General features: G+C 53.2%; 1 protein-coding gene across 1 annotated transcript in view; it reads right to left on the reverse strand.

Annotated features, from left to right (window-relative positions):
- Nucleotides 1–13,126, reverse strand: part of KCNT1 (potassium sodium-activated channel subfamily T member 1) — a gene marked incomplete at its 5' end in the record, with an annotated part of 76,763 nt that overhangs the window by 55,374 nt on the left and 8,263 nt on the right. Inside the window, one exon of the mRNA XM_084219747.1 lies at nt 9,198–9,377. Within this exon, the coding sequence (XP_084075873.1) occupies nt 9,198–9,377 (180 nt within the window). The remainder of the gene's footprint in view (nt 1–9,197; nt 9,378–13,126) is intronic.

Below are 13,126 nucleotides of genomic sequence, written 5' to 3' on the forward strand. Positions count from 1 at the left end.
AAGCTACAACCAAAAGCTCAAGGACAGGTGATGGCAGAGGGTCCTGGAGAGAATAAGAAAATGCCATTTTGCCTGGATTTGTGGAGTTGGGCGGCAGTGATGTGTGTGCTGGCCTCCAGAGGGCCCCTCCGCAGTGAGATGGAAGAGCAGCAGCAAAAACCATCCGTGACAAAGGAACTGGTGACAGCAGCAACATCAAATCCTGCCCAGCAAAGCAAAGGCAGCGGGGCAGAGAGAAGGACAGCCTCTGGCAGCGCCAGCGGGCCAGGGCAGAGATGTCACACAAGGGACAGTTTGTGTCTGAGAGGGACAGCCCAGTGACAGCAGGAGGGGTGCAGAGCACAGGGGACACCTGCCTCTGCTCCATCCCTCCGTGTGGCACCCAGACCCCGGCCAGGGACACAAATCCTTCCATGGGTGGCAGGAGGGGGCTGAGTCCTGGCCCTGCTGCTCACCCTGCAGCACCCCCAGCCCAGCAGAGTGTGCCACACACAACAGGGCACAGTGACACAGGGCAGCCAGCACCTCACCCAGCTCCACGGAGAAAACCAGGATATTTCTGCACAGCACAGGGACAAACCCAGCCCTCACTATTCCTTAGCTCACATCAGGCTAAGATTCTCGCTCATCCAAAGAGCAGCGCCACAAAGGAAAGGTGTGATCGAAGCTCCCACTTCACTGAGGCAAGTCTGCTGTGTCCCCACACTTCAGTCAGTCACCTCCCCTGGTGATTCACGGCTCTTTCACTCCACCATCCATCCATCCATCCATCCATCCATCCATCCATCCATCCATCCATCCATCCCTTCCCCAGCCCCGAGCCCCCCGTGGTCTCTTGTCCATGCTGTTGCACATCCCTGCTCTCCCACCCAGCTGCTGCAGGCAGGGTCACAGCCCGGCCATGGGGATGAGCAGGATGTGCCCCCTCCTTGGCTAGAGGGACCCTGTTCCATGGGGGAAAACATCACAGGAAAAACACCAGTGCCAGGTACCCTGAGGTGCAGAAAACACATCTGGCTGCAGAAACCTTCCTCCCCACCCTGAGGGCTGGCTGAGCACGCTGGGACTGCCCACAGAGGGATGGCACCAACCCCGAGGTGCTGTGCCCATCCACAAACTTTGCTCCCCACCCTCCCTCTCACAAAACATCATTTCCATGGTCAGAAACAGCTCCAGGCTGTCTCCTGAAGGGACAGGAGCAGATGGTCTGTCTGGAGCAAGGCAGAAGCAAGACCAAGCAATTGTGGCCCCAGTGCAGCCCAAAGAGGCAAAGCCAGCTCCGAGCTCCTGGAGTTCCTCCAGGAACCACGGATGGCCCTGGCAGAGCACGTCTGCCCCTGCACCACATGGCTGGGGGAGTTTGAGGACAGAAAATAACTCTGAAAATGCTTGCAAGCGCTGCTTCCCCCACTACTTGCTTTAAAGGACAAGTTTTCTGAGTTTGAGAAGTTTGGAAAACATTGAACATTGGAAAACATTCCTCCAATCTGCTGGCAATGTGCTAACACCCATGGCATTCCTGTCTCACCAAGGCCTTGCATTTCAACTCTATCGCCACAAACTTCTTCATTATCAATTATTTATTACCTAGAATAATTAAAGGGGAAATGCTGAACCTGCCAGGGAATTTGCAGCCCTGAAATCCTCCTTCCAGCCCTCTGGCTATGCAGGGGAGAGCTTAAAACATCAATGAGGTTGTGGGGACAGAACAGAGAGCAGGGTCTGCCACCTCCCCACAGGCTGGCACCACAGGGACCTGCCTGCTCCAGCAGGCTGGACTTTGATCCTCTCCCTGCAGTCAAACAGCAGCCAGAAATTTGCTAAAATGGCACCAAGGAGCTTCACAAAGAGAGGAAATGAGGTCACGGAGCCGATGAAATTCAATGCTATTAATTGATACAAAGTGTGATGGAGAACAGAATCTAAACTCTGAACTCTCTGAAAGATAATTTTTTTTTTTTTAATTGCAGCAATGCAGGACTGATAATAGAGAAAATCTCCAGATCTGGGACCGGGAGGCTGCACTTGGTGGGCACCTGAGAGCAGCTGGCACGAGCCTCGCACAGAGCCCGTGTGAGCCACTCTGAGCTGTCAGCCAGCAGCAAGATGAGGCATTTAATTGGCACATGAGCACCTCCACCTCTGCTCTGGATCAGACTGGTGCCAGTGGAGCAGAGGCAAATGCAGCATGGCAGGGAAACCTGTGCTCGCTGCAGGGCCTCACTGGCAGCGTGTTCTCATCTCTCTTGATGAGCAGGGCTAAGTAGAAAAGGATTGCTCCTGTCTGTGGTGGCACTCCTCACAACCAGAGATGCTTGGATTCAAATTCCAGCCTTTTATTCCTGTCCAAGCCCCTCTGCTGCACAGACCACAATGAGATGCCTCACAGGAACATGCACAGCAGCACTACCAACCAAGTTATTCAGCCTCTGCTGGTGATCTCAGCCACAGAGGGGTCTGGGGGAGAGCAGCTCCCACCTGAGCAGGGCTGGGAACAGAGGGAGAGGAACCTCTGTGTCCCCCCAGGCTGTGAGCAGGGGATGCCCGAGCTGCCAGGCACTGAACAGGCTGTGCACAGGAAAAGCAATGAGCAACACCTTCAGAGCAGCAATAAATTATTTCCCTTGGGAACAAAGATGCAACTGTGATGAGAGAAGGTGGTGGGGAAACACAGCAGTAAAATTTAATGCATGCTCTGCAATTAGAGCTACAGCTGCCAAGTTGTTTCTCGTGCTGTCACTACAGCAGAGGTGACAGCCTGGGGCTCAGCCCGGCCCTCCAGCCTCCCCTCGAGCTGCTCAGCCCTCCTGGGCATTCCTGCAGGCCCTGGGCCTTGCTGTGCTGACAGCAGCAGCGTGGTGTGTGCCCACTCCTGGTACATCCCTGTGCTGGAGATCCCTGCCAAGGTCCCACATCCAGCCAGGCTTCTCCCCTGGCTCCATCTGGGAGCTGCCCTCCGCCCCTTGCCAGCAGGCTGAGGTGGCACAGGAGCTCCCCTGGCAGAGAGATGCCCCAGGGCCACCCCAGGAGCCGCCAGAGATGCCCCACCAGGCTCCAGAGCAGGTGGCAGGAGCTTTGCCCCAGTGACCAGGGCAGGAGCCAGGATTGCAGCATTTCTCACACCCCTCTGCACTCTGCCTGCCAGGAAATCTCTCAGTTGGCACTCCCAGTGTGTCCTGTAGGGCTGCTGGAGGGGACTAAAACCATTCACGTTGCCCAGGGGTTCAATTTGCCACGAGTGAGCTCAGCCCCAGCCCCAGGGGCTGCCCTGGGGACGAGCCCCTCACCAAGCCCCCTTCTCTCCCCCCTTCACTCAGGTTCTTCCACACCTTGAAGTGCTGGTTTCTCTTTCGTTTCTCTTCCAAGCCCGTTCCCCCAGCAAATAGAAAAGAAACCAAAGGGAAAGTAAATAAGTGGGAAAAGAAAACCACCCCAGGGAGGGTCGGAAATTTGAGCCCACAGTGTTAAATTGCACTAAATAACTGAAAATCAATGTTGTTCTTCCTTTTCCTCAGGGCACAGCCATACACAGCAGCACCCCAGGGACACCTCTGCTCATTCCACCAGCCTGCTACGTGCACTTACTTTTATTGCAGGCAAGAGCCCACTGCTGACAGTGAAAACAATATCCCTGGAAAAAAGCAATGGCCATTTTTTAAAATAAAATAATAGTTATAATTACAAGAGAACTGCGTTTCTTCTTTGCTCTATTACTTTCATAATTTTCCTAATACTCCTGCCAGTGTCCAGGGGTACCTGCCTCAAGATGAAGAGACAAGAGCACACCAATAGCTGCAAGGAAACACCAATTAAAAAACTCCAAGCAGCACTGCAATTAAGACACAGCATTGGGAATCATCCCTGCAGCCTTTCAGAACAACTGGAAAAACAAACCTCAATTAAGAACGCCATCATTAAAAAAAATCTGCAAACACAAGAAAACCCAAATCAATTTTATAAATCTGCCTCAGGCTGCCAGTGCTCCTCATCCTGGTGAGTCCCACCTGGGGCTGGGCTGAGCAATCCAGGGGCAGCATCTGTTGGTTCTGCCCCTGTTAAGGGTGAGGAGGTGCCCACCCCATGCAGGGCTGGCTGGGGCAAACTCCTGCTCCTGCTGTCACACAGAAACTTCCTTGGCAAAGCCTTGGCTCAGGGAAACAGCCTCATCTAATTGATTAATTAATTAATTAAACAGCCTTATCTAATTAATAATTGGTTTGGTTTTGTTTTGCCAGGTGGGAGGAGCAGAGGAGAAGCAATTTAATTCTGCTGGACACACAGGCACTCCCAAGGTCCTGTCTGGGATCCCAGCACCTCCACCAGGGAAATTTGTGACTTGGTTTGCTCAGGCATCATCACTGAGCTGTGCCTTGAGAGAATCTGCACCCAGGGATGGTGGAAATAAGTCTAAACACCATAACTGAGGGAAGGGATATTAGCAATAATATCCATCCTGCTTTGCAAGCAAGGGGTCACACTGCTGGGGGATGAAAAGCCTCCCCCAGGGGAATTTTGTGGCACACAGGCACCAGAGCTGAATCTCCTAATTCCAGGTAAAACCTTCACTGGCACAGCTGCTACAGCCTGAGCAGACTTGGCACTGACTTAAAATATTGGCCATTACCTCACCAGCAGAGAAACAAATGTCTCTAATTTCTGGATACAAATTGGAATTTTCAAATTGGCATCTGCATCTTCCAAATAAAATGAGGAAAATTGCCCATTAAATCAAATAGCAATGAAGTGAGGACCCAGCCACAGAACCTGCCTCGGGAACACAAAACTACCCAGCTCCATTAATGTAATGATGCATTTTGATGAGGAACTCACTTGGGGCATGTTAGCATGAAAACTGCAGGGATAAAATCCTCCGAGGCTGACACTGCAGCACTTCACTTTGCTCGTGCCAAGCATAATCTGACCTAAGATTTAGAGCCACCACTTAGTGACAAATTAGAGACAAAGACCAGATGTCAGATCACAGACAAAGAAGTTGTAAGACTCCAAAAAAACCTCTGAAAGCAGAAACTTAAAAGAATTGTCAAAATCCTCTTTTCTTGGTTATGCAACATCCAAAAAATCTTTGATTTGAAATAGGAGATGTTAAAATTTTATAGAGAAGTTGCTGAATTCTTCTGAACAAGCAGCTTTTCCAAACGTTCTCATCCATCAAAATGATTTTTTTGCTGATAATTAGCCTCAGAAAAATGCACTTAATCAAAGTGACATCCATTACATCTCGCTCCTGTAAATAGGACTGTGGCTTCTGACGATGATTTTCTGGAAAGCGTTCAGACTATTCAAATTAGGCAACAAATAAGCTCCTAATGAACACTTTTCCGAGATACAGTTTAATTTCATTTATGGGCTTTTTTTATACATGCCCCAACCCAGCTGTCAGCACTGTCCAAGAAAAGAGAAATGCAGGAGATCAAAAACTGCCATAGTCAGGACAGCAAACATCAAAGGGATGCCACAGCTTGGGGTGTGAAACAATATTTATCCACCCAGCAGATGTGCTTTCCCAGCTGCCTTTAATCAGCACTTGCAGCATCCCCTCAGAACAGGAGCCTGAGCAGCCCCAGCCCTGGGGATGCTGTGCTGGGCTCCTGCTCCCTCCCCAGCACCCCAGCCTGGCTCCCACAGCTCCCTGGCCCTGGGGATTCCCGTGCCAGGAAGGTGAGAAGGCAGCCAGGCCCCAGCAGGGTTTGTGCCCCCAGCTCTTCGCCTTCTCTTTGCCACAGGCTCACCATCTCAAACTCTGCCTTTGCAGAGGCTCTGGGTGCTTTCGTGGCCACAAAACATCAGGGAGATAAGGCAGGCAGCGCTGCCAGGAGCCAGCAGAACAAATCCATTTTTCTCCCAGTACTGACATTGACAGCGCCTTCCAAATGGGAAGGAAACTTCTGAACTGGGCAGGACTAATGCCAGACAGCAGAGGCAACTGCAAGGTTCCAAAGAGAACCTTCCCTCCCCAAGGCAGAGATCACCTCCCAGGCCCTGGCAGTCAGGTTCCTGCCCTCAGAGCAGTCTGTGGCCTCTGGGAATTCCCAGCTGAATGACACCTAACCCTGCTTCTCCAGCCCTGCCACTGCCTGGCAGAACTGCCGAGCCCAGAATTCAAACACAGCTGAGCCCAAAGCCCTCCACCCTCTGGAGGCAGTGAGCTCTGAAGATAGTAAGATGATCCTGGAAGGAGCACTTGGACTTGACAACTCTAGATTTGCTTGTCATTAGGCTTTTCTCTCTCTGTCTCACAAATCCATTTTCCTCCCACATTCCCTTCCCAGCCAGCCGTTTCCTATTTGCTCCCTGGCCAATTTATTGCATCCACCACGGGATGTTCAGAGTGTTATTTAGTTCTCCTGTCAATCAGTCCACCTGCCAAAGAGCAAGCCCTGCTCACATCGACTGTGATCATCTTTCACATGCCAGAAACAAAAGTAAATTAGGAGCAGCCTAATTTACCCATTCCACCTCACATTCACTGATTAGTTCCTTCTGTTTCAGAGGTTATCTGGACCCACTCTCTCCCCCTGCTGTACCACAGCTCTCTAATTATCTACTTGTTCCAACAAGCTCTCATCTCCTCAAGCTCCAGCATTACCTCATTCCAGGGCTGGTGTCTCTTCAGCATCCCCTGTGATGAGGATGCACTAATTCACCTCCAGCAGGAACAGTTTTAACTCTCCAGAAGCAGCAAAGCCCAGGCTCCCCTTTGGCCTCCCATCCTTTCAGCCTTTGCTGACCCCAGAAACCTCCTCACTTCCAGCAGCACACTCATTGCAGGGTTATGCCCAAAATCAGATCTTTGAGACATGAAATGCAAGCATTCCTTTGACAAATAAATGAGAGATTCAGCACTATGGGTGCTTTCCTTCAGAGTTACATCCCCAAGCCCAACGAGCTCTGTTTTACCCCTCCAGGTTCCCTGCAGAGTTTGTGGGGGGATTTTCCTCAGCACATCCCTGTAACAAAGCCCATCAAAGCACAGCTCTGAGCTGCTTATCATCCACAAGCACAGCAGAGCCAAAAAGTCTTTCTGCTTCTCATTTTTTTCCTCCTAAATCAGCTCCTGATTCAGTGGGTTTGGAGCAGGCTAATGAACTAGTCATAATTACTCCAGCGAGCTCGATTCAGCCACAAGGTCCCACTATTATTAATGACTTGGACTGGAATTTAGGCCTAACAGCAACATTTCCCAAAGCCCACAGCTCATCTCAGCTCCCAGGGAAGTCAAGTGGACTCCAGTGAACAGCAAATGTGGGCTCAGAGAGCTGCATGCCCCCACATAAGGAAATTATCAGTATTTTCCAGATGAAGGGGAAATCAAATAACTCAAGGAAACAGCACAGAGCCAGTGAAACCGAGATATCTTGAGAAACAATGCTAATGAATTGTGAGAAATGGGGCTAATGAATTAACAAAACAACCCAGAGTATCTCCACATTAAAATTAAAGAGAGAAGCTGAATCAGAAAGACCCAAATCTAGAGGAAAATGAAGGTTAAGGGGTGTAACCAGAGAAATACATAAAGAACACAATCTGCTATTGCCATCTTCCATATTTCAGATGCTTCCAAATACTTAAATATAAAAACTATTAAATCTTCAGACTTGACCAAATGAGCCATATCACAACCATTCTGAAAGCCAGACATTTTCTGCAGCAGGAATTTCCTGTTAACTTCTCACTCGGTGTCATAAAACTATATTAATGTTTAAGTGTCTGTTAAGGAAATCTGGGCTTTAAAACCTCCAGGATCACAGATTCCTTTTCGAGCCAGACAAATTTTATGCAGCGATAAAACTTAGGAACACTTATAGAGGACATTTGTAAAACCCACATTCACAGTCTCCAAGCCAAATTCCCTTTTTTTTTTTTGATACTTGTACATATAAAAAAAAGAAATTAGCTCTTAAGAGAGATGCACAAAAGCCTTGATGCAGGTGTACCAGGCACACAGCAGCAAGTCAAGGACTAACCAGTAATTGAAAGGTTTTCTCCAACAAGAATTACATCTCTGTTTGTTTGCATCTCACAATTAATTGGTGGGGAAAGATAAAAATCTGACTCCCCATCAGCACTGGAATTTATGATATGAGCAGAGTTGAAGGGAAGGTGCCTGTTCCTCTTCATTGAACTGCTCTGCCCATGGAATTCTCGTGCCACTCACAGCATTCCCTCAGTTGCTCACTCAGCCTGGGGATAAATCCCAGCCAGGCAGGAACAGCAGGCTGGCGCTCAGCACAAAAAAGCCATTCCTCTGGTCATCCCAAGGAAGGGAGAACAGCACCACAACCCCAGCAGCTCTTCAGAGTCACCCTGCTGCCAAGACAGCATCCGAGGGCAGCCTGGAGGAGCCGTCCCTCCTCAATAAACGCTCGCCAGCCCAAATTCCACACACGGTGTCACAGGGAGCTCCACCAGCCCCTCGCTATCCCACACCTCCCCCAGACATCGGCCCCTTCTCCTGCTTGCCAGCCCCTGGTGGGACTCCAGGACGCAGCCAGCTGCCCACGGAGCTCTGCTGGCCCAGCACACCCACAACGCTCCCAGCACACCCAGCCCCGGAGCACCCCGAGGCTCCGGAGACACCCGCGGCCTCCACCCGCACATCCCGGGGCTCCGCACGCCACGGGCTCGCCCGGCACATCCCAGCACATCCCAGCGCCCCCGGCCCCTCCTGCCCTCCCGGCACATCCCAGCGCCCCCAGCCCCTGCTGCCCTCCCGGCACATCCCAGCGCCCCGGCCCCTGCTGCCCTCCCGGCACATCCCAGCGCCCCCGGCCCCTGCTGCCCTCCCGGCACATCCCAGCGCCCCCGGCCCCTGCTGCCCTCCCGGCACATCCCAGCGCCCCCGGCCCCTGCTGCCCTCCCGGCACATCCCAGCACCCCCGGCCCCTGCTGCCCTCCCGGCACATCCCAGCGCCCCCGGCCCCTCCTGCCCTCAGCACCGCGGACAGCTCCGGCCGGGCCCGCGGGGCAGCACCGCGGACAGCTCCGCGTCCGCACGGCGCCGGTGTCCCGCGGCTGTCCCCGGTGTGACCCCAGCCCAGGTGTGCCCCCCCGGCCCAGGTGTGCCCCCCAGCCCAGGTGCGCGTCCCCCTCCTCGGCAGAGCCCCAGGTCCGTGTGTCCCTGCCGGCGGGTCGGTGTCCCGGTGTCCCCGCGCCCTCCACCGCGCTGTCCCCCGAACCTGTCGTCGCTCTGGAAGGACTGGTCCCCCAGCAGCAGATCGCGGAAGCGGTACCGGGGCGGCAGCGGCAGCACCTCGGACTCCAGCTCCGTCATCTTCAGGGAGGCGATGTCCAGAATGACCCCGCTCTTGCGGCTCCCGCCGCCGTCCCCGCCGCCGCAGCCGCCGGGCGACGAGAGCCTGCGGGAGAGAGGGGACAGCGACAATGGGGGGGGCGAGGGGGGCCCTGCCCTGCCCCGCCCGCCCCGGCGCCTCCTCCGGGGCCGGCCCCGCGCCACCCCCCGCACCCCCGGCCGCGGTTACATTGCGGGGCAGGCGGCCGTGCCCCCCCGGCAGAGCGCTCCCCCCGGGGGCATGGGTGGCTCGGGGCTCCGCCGGCTCAGGAGAGGGCCCGGCGGGGCGGGCAGGATCCCCCGGAGCGCCCCGCACAGCGGCGCCGGGCACAGGACATTTGCTGCTCGGCAGGCGAGCGACGGAGAGCAAGAGGAGCCAACGGAAGAGCCCAATTGCCGGGAGGAAATCAAACTGCTCGCAAGATAATCGAGAGCCGACGGCCAAACCCAGATCCACCCCCAGCCTCCCCCCGCGACGAAAAGTAGGGATGGGAGGCAGGCAAGGCGATGGCTCCACAGCCGTGCTGGAAGCAGAAGCACAACCTCCTCTCCGGACTGCTGGCACTTAAATCATCTGAGCAGCCCCGGGATTAAATGAGAAACCGCCGAGGCTGATGACTCAGTCGCCTGTCCAGCTGCCAAGTGTCGTGGCCAGGAGGATACATCACCCACCCCTCGGCATGCCCGTGGCCAGGAGGATGCAGCACCCACCCCTCGGCATGCCCGTGGCAGTGCCTGGGAGGGACCCAGGGTGATGGCTCACAGACAGCTGCGTGTGGCCACTACTCCCAGGGAGGAGATGAAGCCCAGCCAGCCCTCAGGAGGTTGTTTCAGAGGGTTAAGGGCTTTCTCTGGTCTCTTTTCTCAAAGCACATCTACCAACCAGAACGTGGGTACACCCCTGCTGCCCACATCAGCTTGAGACCCCCCTTACAGCAGACTGGGGGTTTCACAAAGCAGCAAAGCCATTCATTGCTGAGACCCCAAAGGCAGCACCCCAGGCCCTGATCCTGTCTGGTTGGGCTTCATCAGGGAAGTTCATCCCTGCCGTGAGAGGAGCACCAATTTCACAGACTCTTTGTGGGAAGAGGGGAGGACAGGGCTTGGAAGAGGAGCTGTGGTGCCTCTGAGCTGATTCTCTGTCCCTCACATGTGACTCTGGAGTGTGAGGCAGCAAAGAGCTGAAAGGCTCCAGCTCCTCTCTGATGTTCTTCCAAGAGTCTCCTCCAAAGCCTCTCCAATCCATTCCCAGCATCTTCCCACAGCTTTGCCTCCAGTAGCCCCTGCACCAGCTAAAGGCAGAAGAGCCTCCAGCTGCTGGATGCTGAACCAGCACCGAGCACAGATCCAGGGGTTTGCTGCAGGGGTGGGAGCTGAGGCTCCTCAGATCCTCCTCTCTCTCTACCAGCTCCCAGCCCTGTAAATCAGCTCCCAGCTGAGCAGATCCCAAAGCCCTGCTCAGCTGCTGCTCCCGAGTTTCCAGAAGAGCAGTCAGCATGCAGAATTTCAGCATTCCTGCTGAGCACAGCCCCAGCAGACAGCCCAGCCCGCCCTCAGCTCTTCAGATGGTTCTCACTGCTGTTATTTGCCACTTAATTCTGTCCCCCCCAGAGCTCCCCAGTTCCTTTTCGCTGCCATATGCACGGAGCAGCCAGGGCTCTGCACTGACTAATGCATCTGTGCAGGGCCTTGGGCATCAGGGAGGTTATTCTATGCTGCTCATTGATCCAAAACTTGGTCTTCAGGATAAATCAAACCAAGCTCCTGTCAACTCAAGCACTCCCTCTGGATCCACTGACATAAACACTGAGGTTTGCTGACCACCTCTAGCTCGTGTTGCAAAGGAGGATCTAACATTAAGCACAGAAGAAAAAAAAAAAAAAAGCCACAATTAAGTCTTTCCTCTTGGAGCTTAACTATGACAAATGAGGCCAAAAGCAGGCTCTTTCTAGGCCATCAGGACAGCACTCTGAAACACAAATTTCAGCGTGAGAAAATACAATTTTCAAAAATTACCCACCCTCTTCTTACACCCATGGTTTAAAGCAGGGAGCCAGGTGCCTGGCTCCAAATGGGGGTGATTGTGATTGTGTTTGAAGGGGACTGTCACACCCAGTGCTCTCCAGTGCTTGTGGAGTGCCTGCTCAAAGCAGCACCTTGTTTCCTTCCCCAGAGGAAAGGAGTGCTGCAGCTGCACACACTGCCTGCCACATGGAAAGGGCATCTTCACCCACAGCTGCCAGCCTGGCTGACACTCCACAGCTCCTGGACAGGCAGGGCCATCCTTATCCTGCCCTCTCTGGAAGCTGTGGATGCTCACAGCTATTCCCAGCCCTTCTCCTGGATATCAAACACATCTTTTGGGGTTTGGGTGCTGTTTGGCTTTTTTATTTCCACGTGATTCTTTTCCAACTCAATTAATCCATCTCTCCTGGCCTCAGATCATGAAACAAAGCAAATATTCACCACTGTCCTTTATCAGCATTTAGAATCTGTAGTAAAATCCAATTATATCAGTAGCTCTGGAAACACAATTTCTGCTATTTGCATCTGAGCTTCTTCTCCCATTGGCAGTAGCAGCTACACTTTGAATGCATTTTCTCTTACTCTTGCATAGAAAATCATTCAGAATTTTAAAATTTTGGCACATTTGTTTATTCTGGATGAAGCTTCACTACACAAAATACTGCATTTGCTTCTTTGTCACAACGTCTTTATCAATTTCAGTGACTTTGAGATGTTGTACATTGATGTCTTAGGCAAAAGTGCTCCTGCACAGCACACAAATCTCCTGACACTGGCACAGAGGATTTACAAGCTCTCCTCCCAAACACAGGGATCCTGAGCTATGGAAATGCCACAGCAACCTGGCTACTTCTTCAAAGCTGTAGTGGCATAAAATAAAAAATTCATGAACAAGCTCATTTATTGCATAGTCTTCAAATACTACTGAAAAAAAAAAAAATAATCCTGGAGTGGTTTATAGCTAAATACAGATCTGCAGCTTTATTTTTATCATCCCTTTCCTTCCTTCCTCCAGAACCCTGTACCACTAAAACAGCGTGCTGCCATCAGCATATGGAAACCTCCACACTCTTCCACTCTCAGCTACAGCAGCGTCTCTCTGCCAGCCTGGGCAGCTCCCGCAGCCACGGGGAGGGGGCACAGCCCTGCCCAGCCCCTGGGGAGCTCTGAGCCCTCCTCAGAGCTCCCCAGACCCAAGAGGCAGCTCTGTCTCACAGGAAAACCCACGGGCAGGGAGCTTCTTGTCATGGATATTAGGATTTCCATTATTATTTGTAATGATGTCTGTCAAAAAGAGGAAGGACGCAACCCAAGTTCCTGCTCCGCTTCCTGGCACGCTGCACACCCCAAAAACCACAGGGCACCTTCCTGCTTCCCACCACAAACCATTCCCAAACCACCAGGGCCACCAGAGACCCCACACTGCTCTGGGATGGACCTGCCCAGACCTGCCAGGCACCTCCAGGAGCCCCAGAGCTCCCAGGGACACTCTGCTCCGCCAGCACCAGAAGGTTCTGCAGGAGATCTTCTCCTTCTGGGGGCTGGGCTGTGCAAACAGAACAGGTGCACCTACATTTGGGGCAGGTTCTTGCATAACCTCCGGTCTAAACCTCTCCTCTCCCACTCCAAGCTGCAGAAGGAGCCAGAGGCAGCAGGCCCTGCTGGCAGCCATCTGTTCCAAGTCCATCCTTGCCCAGGAGGATGGCCAGGGAGTCTGGATGTGCCGCCAGGAAGGCGAGTGCCTCGTGTCCAGCACCAGCATCCCCTCCTCAGGCCAAGCCACCCAAGTTT

Source organism: Fringilla coelebs, assembly GCF_963513975.1.
Source record: "Fringilla coelebs genome assembly, chromosome: 21".
NCBI classification, from domain to species: domain Eukaryota; kingdom Metazoa; phylum Chordata; class Aves; order Passeriformes; family Fringillidae; genus Fringilla; species Fringilla coelebs.